Source organism: Oncorhynchus tshawytscha, linkage group LG09 (genome assembly GCF_018296145.1).
Source record: "Oncorhynchus tshawytscha isolate Ot180627B linkage group LG09, Otsh_v2.0, whole genome shotgun sequence".
NCBI lineage: Eukaryota > Metazoa > Chordata > Actinopteri > Salmoniformes > Salmonidae > Oncorhynchus > Oncorhynchus tshawytscha.
In genome coordinates this window covers 37,852,793-37,876,087 of record NC_056437.1, presented here as the reverse complement: position 1 = coordinate 37,876,087, position 23,295 = coordinate 37,852,793, and the positions used below count along the sequence as shown (strand labels likewise).

The 23,295-nt window shown below is 42.6% G+C and overlaps 1 protein-coding gene across 5 annotated transcripts in view; it reads right to left on the bottom strand.

Moving 5' to 3' along the window:
• Positions 1 to 23,295, bottom strand: part of LOC112257918 (homeobox protein cut-like 1) — a 266,499-nt gene that overhangs the window by 183,788 nt on the left and 59,416 nt on the right. For all 5 annotated transcript variants that reach the window (XM_024431855.2, XM_024431859.2, XM_024431858.2 and 2 more), the window contains exon 2: positions 4,973 to 5,083. In XM_024431855.2, the coding sequence (XP_024287623.1) occupies positions 4,973 to 5,083 (111 nt within the window). The remainder of the gene's footprint in view (positions 1 to 4,972; positions 5,084 to 23,295) is intronic.

Below are 23,295 nucleotides of genomic sequence, written 5' to 3'. Positions count from 1 at the left end.
TACCAATAAATGTCTGCAGCATTGAAGGTCCCCAAGAACACAGTGCCCTCCATCATTCTTAAATGGAAGTTTGGAACCACCAAGACTCTTCCTAGAGCTGGTCGCCATGTTAAACTGAGCAATTGGAAGGGCATTGGTCAGGGAGGTGAAGATGGGAGAACCTTCCAGAAGGACAACCATCTCTGCAGCACTCCATCAATCAGACCTTTATGGTAGAGTGGCCAGACGGAAGCCACTCCTCAGTGAAAGGCACATGACAGCCCGCTTGGAGTTTGCCAAAAGGCACCTAAAGGACTCGCAGACCATGAGAAATAATATTACCAAGATCGAACTCTTTGGCCCGAATGCCAAGTGTCACGTCTGGAGGAAACCTGGCACCATCCCTACGGTGAAGCATGGTGGTTGCAGCATCATGCTGTGGCGATGTTTTTCAGCGGAAGGGACTGGGAGGATCGAGGGAAAGATGAATGGAGCAAAGTACAGAGATTCTTGATGAAAATCTGTCCCAGAACACTCAGGACCTCAGACTGGGGTGAAGGTTTTATCTTCCAACCGGACAAAGACCGTAAGCACACAGCGAAGACAACGCAGGACTGGGTTCGGGACAAGTCTCTGAATGTCCTTGAGTGGCCCAGCCAGAGCCCTGACCGGAACGCGATCGAACATCTCTGGAGAGACCTGAAAATAGCTGTGGAGAGACATTCCCCATTCAACCTGACAGAGCTTGAGAGGATCTGCAGAGAATTGGAGAAACTCAAATACAGGTGTGCCAAGCTTATATTGTCATACCCAAGAAGACTCAAGGCTGTAATCACTGCCCAAGGTGCTTCAACAAAGTACTGAGTAAAGGGTCTGAATACTTACATAAATGTGCAAAAAAAAACATTTTTTAAAGTTTTTGCTTCGTCATTATGGGGTATTGTGTGTAGACTGAAAAACAATTTAAATCACATTTTAGAACAAGGCTGTAACGAAACCAAATGTGGAAACAGTCAAGGGGCCTGAATACTTTCCGAATGCACTGCATAAAGAGGTGTAGAAACCCCTATTTTCAATTGCAGACAACTCCTTTAGAAGTTATCGGGCGGAATCTGTAACAAAAAACTGAAGTAATCAATACCTTCTTTTACCGTCTTCAGACAGAAAACGGTTTGTGAGAGAAGTCACAAGCAACACTAACCGAGTCTGCACTCTGAGCCAAAATGGAGGTGAACAAACAACCCAAAAATATCTTCACCAGGAGTGCAGAGAAGGAAAGAGACACTAAGCACTTTGAGAGGGTGGCCAAAACTCCCCTACTCAGAGTGACGAGATGAAACACTACAGTGAGTTAGCAACCCTGAGCCCCCTCTGAACAGCTCAGTAATTAAGGTAGCTTTCCAGCTCCAAGCGACAGAGGGATGAAATTTCCACCCCTGTGCCGGAACCCCTTGATGTTTTGTACCTTGGGTTCTGGGCCCATTTTGGCAACCAGATCGGTTGTTTTTTTCTATTTTTTTCTCTCTTACAGAGTTCACAGAATCCCAGAGAACACAGCCTCCCAGCCAAAACCCCAGCACGATTAATTTAGTAACGGGTTATTAAGCTCAAACATAAATTGTAGCCCTGGACAGTTTAAATGGAAAAGAAGCCTGATTTATTAGAGCCGGAGACAAAACAGGTTTTTATTGTCCATTTATTCATCAACACTCATTGGGAGTGGTAACTCTGGAGGAATTTTCAGACAAAAAAAAAGGAGGGAAGAAAGAGGGGAGTGGGGGCAGCAGCAATGGCTGCCGTAATCAAAGACAGAGCTTGCCGGGGAGAGGAGCACAATGCCCTTGACATTCTTATCCCAGCTCTTCCCTGGACAAGACTATATTTGTTTGGTAGAGCACTGCATCAGCTGAACAAATATATCAATAGTGTTTGCTGTCGCACTGTATCCTTGCATCTGTTCTTGACTTCATTTCAGGAGATTATTCATCAAGGCTGGCTAACGGCCTCCTCTGAGCAGTCAGAATAACTACGGGTTCATCTGAAGTACGCAAATAAAATACTCAAGCCATATCTGAGGGAGGATAGACTAACAGAACTGACACAGTGTCACTCGTAACGAAAGAGACGTTCTGTACATTATGTCGCCGGTAATTTCTACTCACATCAGTGTCATCTCCTATTCAAGGCCCAATTCTACAAAGTGATCCATCATTCCTTTGAGGTTCAATGGACATTTTCAACATAATTTATTACGAACTCAAACCAAGGCGTTACATAGACTAAGCAGTGTATGACTTTGGGGGCGTACTCCTCTGACTAAGAAAGGGGCCAATGGGGCAGTGAGCCAATGATTGTACCAAACACTGACAGTGTACCCTCAATCTGTCTGCTGCAGACGGACTGCCTCTAGTCACCAGAGAACCCACCTGCCAATGGGACGTCATACATACAAACAGACTTATACAAAATCAAAACACACAACTTATCCAATAGGTTAATGTAAAACGATTCTGCCATTTACCATTCCTTTCAACTGGTACGTTTATTCCGAATATTCTACAACAACAACCTGGGGGCTTAGTGCTGAGGTACTGAATGAACATCTCAGAATGGCGTGCTGAATTTCTGCATAGGAAGTATTTAAATGAGCCAAATTGAAGCTGGTTCTCAGTCCACCCCCCTCTCCTATCCTCTCCTCTCCCTCTGTCCTGTGGAGGTGTTGTCCTCAAGCTTTCAAAGTCACACCATTCCTGACCTCTGTGTCTGTCTGCTGTGCAGTAGGTCTGCCTCTGTGTGCCAGAGCACCATGGATCATCAGGGCACAGAATGAGGCATGGCACGGCTGTTGCTGACACAGCACATAGGATTGGTGCGCTGCTCTGTGCGTGTGTGTCTTTGTGTGCGTCTGTACATGTGTTTTTTGACCATGTGCGCACGCATGCGCTTGTGTGTGTGTTTAGGACGGACCAGACAGGGAAGGGTGGCAGTGCACTGAGAAAGGGGATGCCTAGTCAGTTGTACAACAATTCATTCAACCAAAATGTGTCTTCCACATTTAACCCAACCCCTCTGAATCAGAGGCGCGGGGGGCTGCCTTAATCAATGTCCACATCATCGGCGCCCGGGAACCAGTTGTTGTTGGGGGTTAACTGCCTTTCTCAAGGGCAGAACGGAACCAATGAAATGACAAGCTGACTCAGGTGTGTCCCATTGTGAAACACCAAGCCGTAGTCAGACTGCATGCGGGTCAAATAGTACATTCAGTATATCTGATGAGTATTTTTTGTTATCCATTTTAAATTCAATATTGTTTGAATGGATACACTTCTGTATCAACTACAGTAGTAAAAGAAGCTGAAGTGCCTGGTAATATCCACTCGTCAGTCCTCCCACCTGCAGTCTGTTTGTTCTTCTTCTATTTTGCATGCTCTATCCTGTGCTCTCCTCTTTCCCACTGTCAACTCACTCCTCTCTTCTCCCCCTCCTCTCTGCATTCTGTGCTCTCTTCTCCCTCTCTTGCTCTCTCTCAGCTTTGTTTGAGTAGAGAGCCATGGTGACGGAGGAGCCACACAAAAGGGTCACATGATGTCGAGGCGAGTCTAGGCGGGCGGGTGGACACAATGACCGCACCACTCCGCACAGCTGGAGTGTCACGCATTCCTGGTGTTTACAAGATTTCGGGGGAAAACTAATCCACCCCCCTGAGGAACTCTGCGGCGCAAAATTGGCCCATTTTCTGTCTGAATAGAGGGCTTATGTCATCGCTACGATGCATTTTAGGAGCATAAGAAAATGGCAACCTGCAAAAACGATGGCCGTGGTGGTAGGAGGGTTGAATCACAGACGAGGCAGATGAGAATAGGCGAAATAGTGGTCACTCTTCAATGGGAACAGTTGAGGGAGCCAAGGGTAGAAGGGATAAGAGTCTTCTTGTATATTTCTTTGGTTAAAATAATGTTTAAAAAAATATCAAACATCTGTTCTATAATCTACAACTGTGGGCCTTCAATTCAGTTGCCATTTTTAGTATCACAGCGTCGTCATCAAATACCTGGTTTCAAAAGCGCCACTATTGTGGCGAAATATGTTGACATATCGTTAATTGAAGCCTCTATTGGACGTTGTGCCATCGTTGCCGAGGCCTTGCCAGCATACCTAAACCCTGGCAGCTTAATCAGATCCACAACAGAGTTTCCTGTAAATAAAGAACCACTCACTCCTTAAAACACCTCATACACATGGCTAGTTTTTACCAATTCAGGACATGACTTCACAGAAAAGCAGTGGGGCCGGTCAAACTGGCCAGAACAGCCTTGACCAACCATGCGACAAGCATATTCCCTAAAAGGTGGTCGTAGTGGAGTAATCAAGTTCAGTTTGAGGGGGTGGATGGGGACTACTGACTACTACGGTCATCTTTTGATGGGATGCCCAGAGAGTTTCAGATTGTACTGACAAACCTGAATAGAGTAAAAGAGAGGGGACACAGAGTAACCGAAGTAATGCCATGTAATGAATGGTGCTTTAATAAACTATGATAACATGGACTAATGTAAGGATGGGCTAACTGGACCGCATGGGAAGTGGAATCCAATGAGGAACAAATGAGGAGCTCAGCCAATCAAAAGGACACTGTGTCCAAAAGGTAAATAAACACAGCCCACGATGACACGAAATGCCAGTGGAACCAGCTGAAAGAATAGCCGAGGGGAGGGCCTGTGAACAATGAGAGGACATTGTCTCCTCCGCTTGAATGGGCATCATTTCCCCGACTAACCCCACCCCCAACCCCCCCCTGGTACAGCCCATCGGATGACAATAGAGGCATTGATGACTGGGTATACGCACACATACGTCTGTCCAGCTATGACGCTGCACGTCCGTTACACCAACACAGACGTGTCCTCTCTGTCGTGCCTCTACTGCTGTGGTGTGTGTGTGTGTGTGTGTGTGTGTGTGTAGGCAAGCAGGCAGAAGCAGAGCAGATACTCACCTCTGGTGTGTTTTTCTTGAACTCACGGCTTTGGTCGATGAGCTTTTTCCTAGACTGCTCACTCTCATCTTGTCTGTTGGCCAGGGCTGTGGCGGTGGCATCCAGTTCTCTCTGTGGGACCAAGAGGGGGGAGGAGAAAGGACAGAATGATTACACAGGGCTCTGTGGGGGATGACCACGATTTACATTTAACTCTCTCTTTTCCTCTCCCTTTGACCCCCTGCAGTCTGGCACCTCTAGTGTCAAACTGGGAGTATGAGAGAGAAGAGAAAGACTGGTCTTAGTCAACGTCAAAAGAGGATTAATCTCCACAGACAGAGACAGAGACAGACAGACAGACAGACAGACAGACAGACAGACAGACAGACAGACAGACAGACAGACAGACGCACCATGACTACTCAATGGCTGGCATCACACACACCCCTATGGGGAAAAAGACAGACAGACGCACCATGACTACTCAATGGCTGGCATCACACACACCCCTATGGGGAAAAAGACAGAGACAGACAGACAGACACACCATGACTACTCAATGGCTGGCATCACACACACCCCTATGGGGAAAAAAACAGACAGACAGACAGACGCACCATGACTACTCAATGGCTGGCATCACACACACCCCTATGGGAAAAAAAACACACCCACAGAGTTGGACACGCATACTGTACAGTGTACGCACACATAAAATGTACACACACACCCTTTCAGCACATCTTCTGCAGACAGAAGTGTGAAAAAAGCAATAGAACCACTTCTAGATCCCAGCAGCATTTATGCAGCTTATAAAAATCTCTATTGGAGAGAGAGAAAGAAAAAAACGTATAGGACGAAAGAGCTTTTCTCACAGGCTCCAGCCTTTATGGTCGCTAGGCATGTAAATGTCATAGGGCAGATTCCCGATTATCAATATTGGGACAGAGGTGCCAGAAGAAGATAAACACAGACTCTAGATCAGCATGGACAAGCCAGGCTACTACAATATCCACACTCATACAGCTGAACCTATATAGGCCTATACTCTCAGAATGTAAGCCACGAAAATCTATAGTTAGTATCAGACGAAGACATATTTTCCCATTGGATTTGGATATGTGAAGTGACTGACAAGCAGTCTCAGGTGGGCCTTTGATGAGGCTTTGTGTGTGTGTGTGTGTGTGTGTGTGTGTGTGTTGTCTCTGAGAGAAAGAGGCAGAGAGCAAGAGGCAGAAAGCGAGAGGCAGAGTGTGAGAGCGAGAAAAAGAGAGAGACAGTCGAGGCTGACATCTGGAAGCCAGATGCAGGGAACAAATCAAGTTAATTAGGCTGGAACTGAGCGAGCCAGACTGCTGCCCCCACTTTACTCCACACAGCCACCACCACCACCACGTCTGGGGGGGGTAACTAGAGCATACAGTACACACAGCAGACTGGCTAGAGCACAGCTCACTTCCGCCTCTCGCCCCCATTTTATCTGCACTCAGATCCTCCTCTAGTCTAGTAGGGAAGAATTGTCGAATAGAAGGGCCGCAGCAAGAACTATAAGAGCTGTTTCACTTAATATTTGGGCTTCAAGCCTAAAATTATTTGGTAAAAAGTTAGTGTCTTAAAAAATGGCTTTTGTGTGGTGTGTGTGCATCATATTTCAAGAAAGTCCATTAAAGCAGTGACATCAATAGATGCGTCGCCTGCTCACCAATCATAGGGGTGTTGCTGCATAGCAACGGGACGTCAACCTTTGCCCCCAACTCCTGTGGCGCCACCTCTGCCACACACGTTGAGGCAGAGAGCGGTGGGCATGCTAATTCCAGCTTTGTGGGGTGGGTGTTGGGGGAACTGTTCCCAGGTCAGGGTAAAAGGTTTGGTGGGCAACACTGACCCATGGTCAGGAAGAGGCCCGCTGCACGTTACCTCCACTCCGCTGCCTTTGGCCGCTAGCGGCAGGGGACCCATATGACAGAAAGGCTGCAGCAACCAAGGTTCGCCACAGAGGCACTGAGCAGAGGTGAGCAGAAGAGAAGTTTAAAGAAAATATATTGAGTTAGCTAGCCCTAGGAGCTAACGCACAGAGTTGGGGAGTAACAGATGACAGTTACATGTAAGGGATTACAACAACAAAAATCCGTTACCAGCAAAAATATTGTAATCGGGTTACAGATACTTTTGAAAAACTAGATGATTACTTCAAGGATTACTTTTCAATTCGGAAAGGATGTTTGCGGAAAAAGCGTCGGTTTTCTCAATGACATTCAAATCAACATTGAAAAAAGCTGCACGTTTTAAGTTTGTTCCACGTGAACGAGTCTGACCACAAGTCAGAGACCACTATGATGACACAGCAAATGTTTTTGATCGATCGCGGGAAAAGAGCAGGAATAGGCTTTTGTAGGCTACAGTCCAAGCTATGTCTTCCAAAGGTGCGACAGCTGTCGGCATCCAAAGATTATCAAACTTGAATAAACGCCTGGAGGTAAGGATGACAGCAGTGGTTGTAGTCTACAGTGATACGGATATCACTTATTATTGATATCTACATAGCGCAATGATGTGAATCACACTGCTGCTCTCTCATTAAGCTATTTGCACCTTAGGGATTGTGGTTGTTGTGGATGGATGTTCACAAATCTAAATGTGTATTTTAACCCAACAATGGTTGAATTCAAGAAGTTTAAGCTGCCTATCAATCATTGTTTTTGAAACCAGTAGACAGCCAGTGAGAAAATTGCTCTTGCGACAGCCGCGTAGTGTGGATCCCAGCCTATGGAATAAAAGTGGGGCTTTTATTGCTCAATCTAATTCATGCTGATGATTTAAAAAAAAAACCCTAATGGACACATACTGAAACACTTTGATTGCCCCCTTTAACTCCATGTAGTTACTAAATAAGTCAAAAAAAGGACAAAGCAACAGATTACATTTAGGAAGTACCCTACCCAACCCTGCTAATGCATTGGCTAGCTGTCCTGTAGCTCTCAGCAACTGTATTCCCTCTTTTCCTCTCCAGCTGTATCTAGACTAGCGAGGAATGAAGACACGAGGGGCGGAAGGAGGAGGGTGGTTCGGAGAAGTGGAAAGGAGGAACGCCCCGTTCCCCAAAAAGCTTCTGTCAAGTTAAGGGTCTTGAGACTGATTAGCAGATGCTGCCGTTAAGCACATTATGCAAGCGATTTGGCTAATCACTTCAAATTGATTAGAGCCAGGCTTCCCAACCTGTTTTAATGCACCACCGCGTCTCTGGGACCCCTCTGAGCCAGTCCAGGGGAACAGGGTGGGGTGAGTAATTAGGTTTTTATCAACAGGAATTCATAGTCAGACCAACCCCAGCCTGCACACACCCACAGATATAGTGAGGCAAATCCTTAAACACACAGGGTAGCTAAATCTATCAAAAGTAGCAAAGTGAATGTGTCCAGGCTATATGATATTAGCAGGCCTTGGTGTACAGAGACAGGCATTTTTTTGTTCAGTCTATAAGCTCTTTTTATAATGTAAATAACTGTATGAAAATTGCCTAGCCTATATTCTGTCCAACGTCTCTACTGTATGTCATTGTAGGAGGTATGGGCACAGGCTAATGAGAAGAATAGCGCAGCCGGCCACGACCGGGAGACCGATGGGGTGGCACACAATTGGCCCAGCGTCGTCTGGGTTAGGGGAGGGTTTGGTCGGCAGGGTTGCCCTTGTTCCATCGCGCACTAGCGACTCCTGTGGGGGGCTGGGCACAGTGCACGTTGACACGGTCGCCAGGTGCACAATGTTTCCTCCGACACATTGATGAGGCTGGCTTCCGGGTTAAGTGGGCATTGTGACTTGGTTGGGTTGTTTCGGAGGACGCACGGCTCTCGACCTTCGCCTCACCCAAGTCTGTACGGAAGTTGCAGCGAAGAGATAAGACTAACTACCAATTGGATACTAGAAAAGGGGGTAAAAGTAAGAAGAAAAAAATAATATAAAAAAAGGCTAGCGCAAATACATTAACACACACGTTCAAGACCACTGCTTAAACTACGTAAAGAGATAATCCACCCCAAACCACTAATTCCTGTTGTTAACATTGTTAAATAACACTAATATCCGACAATATTTTTTGTGAACAAATGCTTAATTTTGTCGTAATAGCAAGATTGGTAGAATCATGTGAAAACTGTTTTGGGAAATCTGTTCAAGCTCAAGTCTACTACAAAACCCACAATGCAATGCTCCCTCTCTCCCTGGTATGGTTGGCTGGCTAGGTAACTAGCTAGAAAACATTGCTACACAATAATACCAAAGTCAATATGAAGTATTGTGAAGTAGCTAGCTAGCTGTAATATCCTATACAAACTGCACTATAAACTTAGGAGTCTCACAAGTTCAACTCAAAGTTAGTCTCTGCCACTGAGCTATAAACGGCATCTCTGCCTAGAGCGAGAGCCGCGTTACGTTGCTTTCCCGCAGAGGTAATAAGAATCACATTGGATGACGATTAGCTTAGCAAACACATGACAACGTGAATGCGATTGGTCGACAGTCAGTTGGGTGGGATGTTTCTCCATTTGTTGCCCAATGGGATTCCTATCTCTTCCTTTCTGTAATATCTCCGTTTCCTAAAGACATGGCGCACTGAGACATGATACTTGAAGGAGAAATGGTGGTGAATCATGTGGTACACATCTAAGTACAATCTATACTTTGTCATGACCATATAAATGGATGGATGTGTTCTAAACAAGTATGGCCATATCATCTATTGGCTGATTTGCTGATCTGGAGTGCAGGTAATTGTTTACCAACCCCCCAGTGATGAGAATTATATAGCTATGACGTGCGTTCCTACACAATTTCCTGATTTTCACAGGCGGATCACTTTGAAGTAAAATCAAGAGGTCCACCAATAGAACATAGGCTTTCACCAAATTGATAGGAGTTTCGTGATTTTTATTTCTGGCAGTGGATTATCCCTTTAATTCACCGTCACAAATGCTGACTATCCCATCAATGGGGGGGCGTGACCAACCTCACCAACACCCCCAGGCTCCATAGCGTCGGTCCTCTCAGACATTTTGCTGTCTGTCTGCATCGGGCCCTGCCGCCTTTCTCATCCAGCAGCAGCGCTTGAATAAGGACCAAATTGTACTCCATAATGGCTTCATAATTTTGCTAATGAAAGAATTTTGCTGGCTCAGGCAGCGGTGCTTGTCTTAGTTAATTTGTTCAGTAGTAAACGCTGATGGAACACATTACTGTGCTCCCTCGAGAGCTCGCCTGTGCCAGATGCTATCAGCTGTATGCTCGGAGGGAAATATTAGAGGGGCCGTCTCTCCTCTTCTTTTATCTCTCTCCTTTTTTCTCCTCTCTCTGGTCGAATGACTAGAAAGGATCCTGACAGTGTTTACTAAAAGACAGACAATCCTTCCCACTCCCCGCCTACTCCAACCAAGCTACTCTCAAAACATACCGGATCACACTTTCTTTTCCTATTAAGAAAAATTAATAATTAGGGGGAGATCAGCTTCAATATTGCAGACAGATTGTGGCTTCCATCAATGTATGTCTGCATCATTTCCAATCCTCTATAAAACAAAATGTAAATATACAGTACCAGTCAAAAGGGGTGGCTACTTTGAAGAATCAAAAATATATTTTCATTTGTTTAACACTTCTTTGGTTATTACATGATGTCTTCACTACTATTCTACAATGTAGAAAATAGAAAAATAAAGAAAAACCCTTGAATGAGTAGGTGTGTCCAAACTTTTGACTGGTACTGTATATATAAAAACACTACCATTCAAAAGTTGAGTCACTTAGACATTTCATGGTTTTTGAAAGAAAATATTATTTTTGTCCATTAAAATAACATTAAATTGATCAGAAATACAGTGTGGACATTGTTAATGTTGTAAATGACTATTCTAGCTGGAAATGGCTGATTTTTTGTGGAATATCTACCTACATAGGCGTACAGAGGCCCATTATCAGCAACCATCACTCCTGTGTTCCAATGGCACGTTGTGTTAGCTAATCATTTTTAAAAAAGCACATTTTTTATTTTATTTTACCTTTAACTAGGCAAGTTAGTTAAGAACAAATTCTTAATTTCAATGACAGCCTAGGAACAGTTAACTGCCTTGTTCTGTGGCAGAACAACAGATTTTTACCTTGTCAGCTCAGGGATTCATTCTTGCAACCTTTCGGTTACTAGTCCAACTCTCTAACCACTAGGCTACCTGCCGCCTAATTGATTATTAGAAAACCCTTTTGCAATTATGTTAGCACAGCTGAAAACTGTTGTTCTGATTAAAGAAGCAATAAAACTGACATTCTTTAGACTAGTTGAGTATCTTGAGCATCAGCATCTGTGGGTTCGATTACAGGCTCAAAATGGCCAGAAAGAAAGAACTTTCAATCTTATCCTCTTCTGAGAAATGAAGGCTATTCCATGCGAGAAATTGCAAAGAACCTGAAGATATCATACAACAAGGTGTACTACCTTCAAAGAACAGCACAAACTGTCTCTAACCAGAATAGAAAGAGGAGTGGGAGGCCCCGGTGCACACCTGAGCAAGAGGACAAGTACATTTGTGTCTAGTTTGAGAAACCGATACCTCACAAGTCCTCAACTGGCAGCTTCATTAAATAGTACCCGCAAAACACCCGTCTCAACGTCAACAATGAAGAGGCGACTCCAGGAGGCTGGCCTCCTAGGCAGAGTTGCAAAGAAACGGCTACATTCCAGACTGGCCAATAAAAAGAAAAGATTAAGATGGGCAAAAGAACACTGGACAGTGGAACTCAGTCTAGAAGAACAGCATCCCGGAGTCGCCTCTTCACTGTTGACGTTGAGACGGGTGTTTTGTGGATACTATTTAATGAAGCTGCCAGTTGAGGACTTGTGAGGTATCGGTTTCTCAAACTAGACACAAATGTACTTGTCCTCTTGCTCAGGTGTGCACCGGGGCCTCCCACTCCTCTTTCTATACCGGTTAGCGCCAGTTTGCGCTGTTATGTGAAAATAATTAGCTAACGCAATGTGCCATAGGAACACAAGAGTGATGGTTACTGATAATGGTCCTCTGTACGCCTATGTAGATAATCCATAAACTAATCAGCAGTTTACAGCTACAATAGTCATTTACAACATTAACAATGTCTACACTGTATTTCTGATCAACTTGAAGTTATTTTAACATGGACAAAAAAAATGTGCTTTTCTTTCAAATACAAAGATATTTCTAAGTGACCCAAACTTTTGAACAGTAGTGTATCTTTTTTTTAAATATATTTTCCTTTATTATTATTTTCCACTAACCCTACCGTCCCTCCCCTAACTGGAGTAAAGTAATGGACAACACTTAGGCTTCTACTTCCAGCTTATACATACATTTTACAGACACAGTATATTTTACAACAGTTATCCTTTGTTGGTTTTCCTTCCCATCCTTCAGCTCCACTCAACTCCTCCCATCTACCTCTGAACACCAAGCTTTGATTTCTTTTTGATTTTCAGATCAGACATTTTATTTCAAGATCATTAAGGGTAGTTGAGGGACATGGGTTCAGGCCAATAGAAACATTTACTGTGATTGAAACCAATAAAGACAGAGGGCATTTTATAAAGCTGGTATTGTTGTGGAGAACCGCTGACCAACTTCAGATTCATGCAAAAAGCTTTTCAAGATGCAGCTTTGAATCTTTCGAAATAGATTATGGTGATAGGCAGACAGTCTAAATAAAAGTTGATTGGGTAACAGCAGACAAAACAAAGTTGCCCTGCGCATCAGCTGACCCCATTTCTTGAGTGTAAGCAGGTGCAGAATTTCAAAAAGCTCACTTCATCACCTGCTGGCGATGTGCTTAAAAATGGGCGCCAATTTATCCTCTGTTAAATTGCCTTAATGCAGCAAAGACACAAAGGTATGTGTAGCGCTCCGGTATGTGTAACACTTAATGAATGGGGAGCAGGTATTGCCTCTACACTGTTGGAGCTGATTTCTTCCCATTAGGGATGAAACGATTCACCGACACGCATCGGTCCCGATTAAAATGTTTAAGTCAAATGTTTAAGACACAAGTGCGTCCGCGGACCCCAAACCGATCCAAATGTAGCATGCATTGGTCAGAAAACTGTTGAATCAGTTCACTTTTCCCCCCCTCAAATTACATTCTTTCTTCATTCTGAAAATACCTCTCATCTTTTGTGAATAGGGCTGTTGCGGTGACTGTATTACTGCCACGCCGGCAGTCATGAGATACGACCGCAGTAAAATTCTATGTGACAGTTGAGTAACAGTAATCTCTCATGCACTCTGGACATGCTTTGGTAGTACCCAACTTGCTAACTACAATCAGGTCCTAATGGCCTGGTACTCAGAACTCTATTGTCCCTCTAACCACTCCGATATCAATGCAAATGCAATCATCAAAACAGTATCATGCTTTTAACTCACCTCACTGTGATGATCAATTTGAAGAAAGAAGTTCGACAGCAGGTTGAAACAGTGTAAAACAAAGGCTTAGAAACAAGGTCCGCAACGACCAACACAACGAAATGGACAGCGCTCTCTAAGGTGATGATTAATTCAAAGCACCCATACGCATATTAGAGCTGATGCATACACATAGGCTTGTCAGCCCAAGCCTGAAAAAAACGTAATTAAAATTATGATTGTGCCTTTATACAATACATAGCCTACCGCTTATTACTCATGGCAGAAAAACATAAAACAAAACGGATTTAAGATGTCTTTGGTACATTATTGGTCTAGGCTATACACATCTGAGTAACCGCCTTTGAGTTTGGACTATAATCATATGCATACTAGATGGCCCGATTACCTTGCTACACTCCAAAAAGGTACACCAAACAAAAATAAACGCAACAAGGATCATTCCTACTTAGATTTGTGTGTACTGGGTATATGTTGTGTAATTTGTTAGATATTACTTGTTAGATATTACTGCACTGTCAGAGCTAGAAGCACAAGCATTTTGCTACACCTGCAATAACATCTGCTAATCACGTCTATGTGACAAATAAAATCTGATTTAATTTTGTAAAGTGTTTCATGAGCTGAAATAAAAGATCCCAGAAATGTTCCATATGCACAAAAAGCTTATTTCTCTCAGATTTTGGACACACATGTTTACATCCCAGTTAGTGAGCATTTCTCCTTTGCCAAGACAATCCATCCACCTGAAAGGTGTGGCATATCAAGAAGCTGATTAAACAGCATGATCATTACACAGGTGGACCTGTAAGCCGTAAGGCCGTAAGGCTCTCCAGAGGGTAGTGAGGTCTGCACAACGCATCACCGGGGGCAAACTACCTGCCCTCCAGGACACCTACACCACCCGATGCTACAGGAAGGCCATAAAGATCATCAAGGACATCAACCACCCGAGCCACTGCCTGTTCACCCCGCTGTCATCCAGAAGGCGAGGTCAGTACAGGTGCATCAAAGCTGGGACCGAGAGACTGAAAAACAGCTTCTATCTCAAGGCCATCAGACTGTTAAACAGCCACCACTAACATTGAGTGGCTACTGCCAACACACTGTCAATGACACTGACTCTACTCCAGCCACTTTAATCATGGGAATTGATGGGAAATTATGTAAATATATCACTAGCCACTTTAAACAATGCTACCTTATATAATGTTACTTACCCTACATTGTTCATCTCATATGCATACGTTGATACTGTACTCTATATCATCGACTGCATCCTTATGTAATACATGTATCACTAGCCACTTTAACTATGCCACTTGGTTTACATACTTATCTCATATGTATATACTGTACTCGATATCATCTACTGTATCTTGCCTATGCTGCTCTGTACCATCACTCATTCATATATCCTTATGTACATATTCTTTATCCCCTTACACTGTGTATAAGACAGTAGTTTTTTTTTGGAATTGTTAGTTAGATTACTTGCTCGTTATTACTGCATTGTCGGAACTAGAAGCACAAGCATTTCGCTACACTCGCATTAACATCTGCTAACCATGTGTATGTGACAAATAAAATTTGATTTGATTTGATTTGACCTTGTGCTGGGGGACAATAAAAGCCCACTTTAAAATGTGCAGTTTTGTCCCACAACACAATGCCACAGATGTCTCAAGTCGAGGGAGCCTGCAATTGGCATGCTGACGTCAGGATTGTCCACCAGAGGTGTTGTCAGAGAATTTAATGTTAATTTCTCTACCATAAGCCACCCTGGTCCCATGTCATAAGGATCTGTACACAAGGCAACTTCGCACACAGCCATTGAGTGGGACAACATTCCACAATCAAATGTTATTTGTCACATGTGCCTAATACAACAGGTGTAGCCCTTACAGTGGAATGCAACCAACACAGTTATCAACTTTATGCGAAGGAGATGTGTCACACTGCATGAGGCAAATAGTGGTCACACCAGATACAGACTGGTTTTCTGATCCACACCTCTACCTTCTTTTCAAGGTGTCTGTGACCAACAGATGCATAATTGTATTCTCAGTTGTGTGAAATCCATAGAATAGGGACTTACGAATTTATTTAAAATGACTGATTTCCTTATATAAACTAACTCAGTAAAATGTTTGAAATTGCTGCATGTTGCGTTTATATTTTTGTTCAGTACATATCCACTAATCTGGGAGAGAAAGTACAGCCCTAGGCGATGCTGTTGGTTCATTGATTATGCAGGGTGGCTTACAAGTAGCCTACAATTATAGTGAATTTGTATTTGAATAGCCTAGTAATAGTTTTTTGTTTTGTCAGCGTGTCAACAACCGGCTGACAAAATGTCATGATCGCCACAGCCCTAATTGTGACAACTGATGCTTCTTCTCTTTCGGCGTCGAACTGCATTAACAGTCATTGACCTACAAGTCATTTTGCATACGTGCCGAACAAACCCAGACAATATCAGTAGGTTAGCCTACTAAAACTGCTGTGCTGTAGAAATAGTGAATTTTTACATAATAAATTCTATACATTAGTTTATACCACATTAAACGTACATTTTCGTTAACTGTAATTTCGTTAGTTAGGTTCAAACATTCCTGCCATCTTGTGCCAATATCAGTTCTTTTTAAGTCTTGGTTTCAATAGTTTATATTGTTTTCTAAGAGGTAGTCAGGTGGATAGGCTCTAAGGTTTTATATAGAGCTGAAGTCGGAAGTTAACATACACCTTAGCCAAATACATTTAAACTTAGTTTTTCACAATTTCTGATATTTAATCCTAGCAAAAAATTCCCTGTCGTAGGTCAGTTAGGATCACCACTTTATTTTAAGAATGTGTAATGTCATCACATTCCCCGTGGGTCAGAAGTTTACATGCACTCAATTAGTATTTGGTAGCATTGCCTTTAAATTGTTTAACTTGAGTCAAACGTTTTGGGTAGCCTTCCACAAGTTTCCCACAATAAGTTGGGTGAATTTTGGCCCATTCCTCCTGACAGAGCTGGTGTAACTGAGTCAGGTTTGTAGGCCTCCTTGCGCGCACACGCTTTTTCAGTTCTGCCCACAAATTTTCTATAGGATTGAGGTCAGGGCTTTGTGATGGCCACTCCAATACCTTGACTTTGTTGTTCTTAAGCCATTTTGCCACAGCTATGGAAGTATGCTTGGGGTCATTGTCCATTTGGAAGACCCATTTGCGACCAAGCTTTAACTTTGACTGATGTCTTGAGATGTTGCTTCAATATATCCACATAATTTTCCTTCCCCATTATATTGTCTGTTTTGTGAAGTGCACCAGTCCCTCCTGCAGCAAAGCACCCCCACAACATGATGCTGCCACCCCCGTGCTTCACAGTTGGGATGGTGTTCTTCGGCTTGCAAGCCTCCCCCTTTTTCCTCCAAACATAATGGTCATTATGGCCAAACAGTTCTATTTTTGTTTCATCAGAACAAAGGTCATTTCTCCAAAGAGTACGATATTTGTCCTCATGTGCAGCTGCAAACCGTGGTCTGGCTTTTTTATGGCGGTTTTGGAGCAGTGGCTTCTTCCTTGCTGAGCCGCCTTTCAGGTTATGTCGATATAGGACTCATTTTACTGTGGATATAGATACTTTTGTACCCGTTTCCTCCAGCATCCTCACAAGGTCCTTTGCTGTTGTTCTGGGATTGATTTGCACTTTTCGCACCAAAGTACGTTCATCTCTAGGAGACAGAATGCATCTCCTCCTTGAGCGGTATGACGGCTGTGTGTTCCCATGGTGTTTATACTTGCGTATTATTGTTTGTGATGAACGTGGTACCTTCAGGCATTTGAAATTGCTCCCAAGGATGAACCAGACTTGTGGAGGTCTACAATATTTTTTCCTGAGGTCTTGGCTGATTTATTTTGAATTTCCTATGATGTCAAGCAAAGAGGCACTGAGTTTGAAGGTCAGCCCTGAAAAATATCTACAGGTACACCTCCAATTGACTCAAATGATGTCAATTAGCCTATCAGAAGCTTCTAAAGCCATGACATTTTCAGGAATTATCCAAGCTGTTTAAAAGGCACAGTCAACTTAGTGTATGTAAACTTCTGACCCACTGGAATTGTGATACAGTGAATTATAAGTGAAATAATCTGTCTGTAAACAATTGTTGGAAAAATTACTTGTGTCATGCACAAAGTAGATGTCATAACCGATTTGCCAAAACTATAGTTTGTTAACAAGAAATGTGTGGAGTGGTTGAAAAGCGAGTTTTAATGACTTCAACCTAAGTGTATGTAAACGTCCGACTTCAACCGTATCTTACCTATCATATGAATAGCCTTTCTGACTCAAATAGATTTCCTTCAAGATTGCTCTGATGTCCAAAATATTGAAATGTACTGATATGTTGCATGCATTTGAATTTTGGTCAGTCCAAAAATCGCTTTTTAATTCTGTCATGGAAATAAATGTATTTGCTATTACCAAGTCAGTTATGGTTTCTATGCATTTAGTTTTCCATGTGGACCAAGCTATCCAAAGATTTATCCACAGGGTTGTGTTTTTAGGAAGTGATATTGGTTCTTGTAAAATACATTTCATTTTCTTCCATATTGTTCTAGTGTTCTTAACTATGAAGTTTTTAATGTTATTAGCTTTATCCTAGGAAAACAGAAACATGAAAAGTTTCTGGGGATGAGGATCCACATCTTCAATACGTACCCATTGTTCCTCTTTAGTGTATTTACACTAACTATGTGTTGCAAGTAAAAGCCCTGGGTGGCATGTAGTTACAATTCCAAGTCTGGAAGGTTAAAACCACCCTCAGACTTACAAAGATGTAAAAAAATATATTTTTATTTTATTTGCCCATATAAAAAGTATGTTATGACAGAGTATACTTTTTTAAAGAACGCGTCAGTGATGTAATTGGTATTACCGAGAATAAATATAACTTTGGGAGCCATGCCATTCTGAAGAGGTTTATTTTATCTTTATATATTTGCTGTTTGTTGTCACTTATTAAGCATCCTTATAGGATTGCTGTAGATCATGAGTTATTTATTTTTCCTATTGCCAGTATTTCGTTTTTTCCCAAGTTAATCTCAGTGGACCTGGTGAGAATACTTTCTAAAAGGGCACTGTAGATCATTTACACACACACACCACACACAGGCCAAGCTCAACTCCATCAGCAACAGATTTTGATTTAGAATGGATAGAAAAATGTGTTTATGCAACAAATGTTAGTGCATCGAATCGCAGAAAAATGTTTCAAACTATTTAAAAATATATATATATTAATATTTGTAGCTACTTTCTAAGTAAATACCTGCAGTCAACTTGTGCAATACGTTAGGAGAGAAGATTGTGTTCTTCATTTCACCTGTCACGTAATGTTATAGTATGGAATTCACAACTAAATGTTTGCCAGCTAGATATCTTATAACTATTAAGTTAACTGTCTAAAATGTGCTCAATGCTCTGTAGTTGTGCATTTGGTTTGCCAATTTAATAGCTAGTTAGCTTTCTAGCTAAGAGGGGCTCTTGATCCCCTCTTGGATCAAGAGCCTTGCTGCCTAATATTTGTTTTATGCGTGCAGCAATCTATGTAGCATTTTTTAGTTACTTGTATAGGTTTGAGCTGGGATTCCTGTCCTACAAATACATTAGGTCAGAGACAGTATAAAAATGTTCACAATGCTCTCCTTAGCATTTAGTTAGCATTCCTATGGGATTTACATTTACTTGTTAGCATTGGTCACACGTTCAGATTACAAAGGCTCAGTTGGGTTTGAAAAAAGCGGTCCTTGTGTTCAGTGCCGGTATTACCGAATATCTTGGTACGGCACAAGGTCGGTAGTAAGGTATGATAATCTGGATACCGCCCAAGCCCATTTTAAACTAAAACTATATCGTTCCTGTATTGTATCGGAGCCATGTCTTTAGATATATATATCGAAAAGTCTTGAAAGGGAAAGATGCACATCACTACTTCCCAGTCTGGCTCGGTATGTGTGTGTGGCTTTTATCTTGTATGACCTCTGTATAATGGCGTTTGGAACACACCACGCTGCCAGGACTGAAACAACCCTTCTGTTCAGGTGCACTCATTGTGTGACAACACCATCAATGACTACCAGTCTGCATCCACCTCTGTCCGTCACACACACACACACACACTGCAGTCTGGGAATGTAATGTACTACTGCACAGCGCTAAGCAAAACCAAAACGTTACAGAAGGTTAATGAGGTGCAACTAATTTCCAGAATTACAGTTATGAAAGTGGCCGGCGGATTTCTATTCTATTTTGAGGCAATGACTTGGCGGAAATGACTTGGCACTGGTGTATCGCTTTATTTAAAACTCCTTATCGGTTAATTCCCAGGTCCTGATAATCTAATGTTCTTTAACTACGTGGACAGACATTCTATTCTTTTCTCAGTCCATGTTCAGATATGAGTCAGAGATTGCAAAGCTGTATGAGTATGTGTGTGTACTCTTATAGGAGTGAGGGTGCATAGTGCAGTTGAGTTTTGTTAATACTTTAGCATATAGGCATTCACTGTATATTGCCAGCTTTACTAATAAGACAGCCCGTGCGGTCTAGAGCATTGGGCTATTATCAAAACACATGGAGGAGTGAGTAAGAGGGAGGGAGGGAGAGAGGGAGGGAGGGAGGGAGTAGTGTAAAAGGGAGTAGTAGTGTAAAAGGGAGCTGTCTAGCCCTGGGTAACACTTCAAAGGAGCTTTAGACAAATAGCAAACACGAGTGTCTGCTCTTTCCTGGCTGCTCCAACAGCTGCTGTTAACATTAAGAGGTCTAACCTATTTGCAATGAAGTGAGTCCTTTATCAAAGCCTTTTGTTTTGTTTTCGCTAATGCCACCAGTTAAAACAGACCTTGCTTTGTCGCCACGCTAGGCTAATCATACTCGTTGACCTAGCCTCAAAAGCTAGGCTGTAGTTTACACATGATCCCGGAAGTCTTGGAACAAGGAGGTCCGATTAAAATCCATCAACAATACGCATTTGGCAAGGCTGGTATGAACTTCACCTTGACATGTTGGTGTGTATGTATGCGTCTCGGTGTAGAAGATAACTCAACCTTCAGTTCTAATCTGTTGACTTGAAGCAGCAGGTAAAGAATTCTAAAGCACTCCTAATGGTCAGGTCAGAGTGAAGTGTGCATTGAGCCAAATAAACTGGAGGCCATAGATTGGCAGTTCAGTGCAACCTACATGGAGGAGGGGGGAAATCACATTAACATTGTTTTCTAAAAAAACAGCCCAGTGTTCAGACAGCGCCCCGGTGACAGATTTGTGACGGATGTTTTAATAGACCGTGAATCATACATCAGCAGACTGGGGGGAGACGGCTGGCTGGGAGGGGGAGACTGACAGTATACTGTAGACAGGGACGTACTGAAACACACTTCCCCACAAGGAAGGAACACATGGTCTTCATAATACACAGTCCTTCTTGGGACCGTCCTTAACGACAACTTTAAAGTCATTTTTATTGACTCCATAACTCTGCAAAATAAATGAACTCATATTTATGTATTCTTATCTGGGGGTTTTATTTTTTTTTAACAGTGGTGTGATCTAGGAGTGCGTGTTCATGAAATTTCCCTACCAGGATGACTTCACTTACCCAAGCATGCCCACAATGGCATCATTGTGCTCACCTTGGCTCCAACCTTCCTCCTGTCTGATTGACTGCCAGAGCAACCAATCAAAACCAACCAATTCGGTGGAGGTGGACCCAGGAGAGCATGATGCTCAAATAAGAGAAGGGGATGAGAAGATAGTAGTACCAGCCATACCTCATAACCAAGAGGACTGCTCTTTAAAAAACTGCAGTGGTCATTGAAATGCCATTGGCCTCATTCGTAACAACTCACACAGAGTACATTCTGAGCACAGTCTCTCAGAATGAGTGCTGGTTCTCAGAGGGAGTTGACCACCTCCGGGCAAAAACTGAACCACTCTATCCAATTAAGCGACACAAAGGCCATTATCATACATTTGTACGCATGTAGCGTTACGATAAAAACAATAAGGTGGTTGTTGACCGATGAAAACACTCATTTCACTCTGGAGTAAGAGTACAGAGGTTTATGGCACTGCATTCCGCCTGTTAGTAACTCATAATGATGGTGTGGACTACAGTCATAAAACCAAATTTATTGAGAATGGGAATGCATCAGCTGACCCCTATATGGGCCTATAGATTGGCCAATATAAAACTCCTATCTGAAAACCCTATGAAGTGTGTCTGGGTCATGAAACTAAGAAGACTCATGCATTGTGTGATTAACTGGATACGTGAAATAAAAACAACAAAGATTTATGGTACTTCAACCCTTCCGAGGAAAACAGTCATTTGAAGCAACGGACACATGGGTTTGACTGATCTCAAACTTCCACGTAACATCAAGTACCAATGCTTTCCATTTTGCATCAGACCATAGCTGCGTTCGAATACCCCTACGAACATACTGTATACTACATACTTAACGAGTACATACTAATAGTTCACTTTAGTATATTGTAAACTAACGGTATCCTTTCAGTTGCGCAAACTAGCGCTTAACCGGTCTACTTAAAGTTGATGCTGTTGCTATGCAACCTCTTGCTAGCTTGTTAGCATAACAAATTACTAGCTAGACTTTGGGTGTGTTCGTCAATTCAATCTGAAGTGCCAGAGGGCGCTCAAGGCGTATGTCAATTTGGGGCATTGTCAGATTGTCCATTCAGAGCGTTTCGCTCTTGGAGCTTTCAGCACACTGGACACTCTGGCCGAGGAGTAGAGTTGATCCGAGCGTTCTGACCTCACAACGGCAGTCAAGCACCCAAGCTAACTGGCTAGTGTTGTCTAGCTTGCTAGCTACTTCCAGACACAAATGAGAGAACATTTTACTCGCCCTATGAAATCTGGTTAGGTAGGTTTCATGTCATCCAGAGCATGTTGTGACTAACGGTGCTCCTGGCAACAATTTAATTACACTTTTTTTGCCGACGTTTACTGACACCGGCCACATTCAACGGGTGTTGAGCGTTCGTAAATTCATCAGTTATTCTGAGCTCTGCCTCTGGCAATCAGACGAGAGTGCTCTGAAATCGGAGTAGATATTCAGAGTGAATTTACAAACGGAGCCGAACGACTATATCACTTAGCTAAGCTATGAATAACATGAATTGTCAAGTCAATAAATGTTGGGTAGTTAGTTAGATAGCATAATGTAAATATACTGGCAAATTTGATGTACTAGTAGCCAACTAACTTTACAGTAGGTAGCTAAGATAACGGCGGTACATACTGCTGATATGCTATGCGGTTCGTAAGGAGAGCGTAGCTAAGAAATTGTCAGCCAAAATAACATGTAATGTAACTTATTTGAAAAGTCAATACTTTATTACATTACTCATCATTTTCATAACATTTGACATAATTAGTTAAAGCAACTAATTTGTATCTGCTCTCGGACTTCGGCTGCATATTTTCTTCAAATCTGAAAATGTTGTGAAGCCACTCCCATTTTCTAAAGAATTGCATTATGGTCCCTAAAAGCACGGAAATAATGTCCGTTGCTTGTACACTTCGTATTGTGGCAAATGTAGTACGACATCCGGGAACTTTTGTCATACTAACTATATCCACACTATGACTAATAAGCATACTACATACTCAATGTATATCACAAATAGTATGGTTAGTGCGGTGAGTATGAGTATTCAAACACAGCTCAGGTTTTTAGCTAACGGGCACAGCCTATGCCACTGTGATTTAGGCTAGTCCCCATTCAACTTGACCAGTTCGCAAATTTCCCCCATGTTGCTTGAGCAACCAAACATTGTTTGATCTCTCAATCGAAGATCTATAAAATCAGGCCTAAGGTTAAGACGTTCCCTCCACT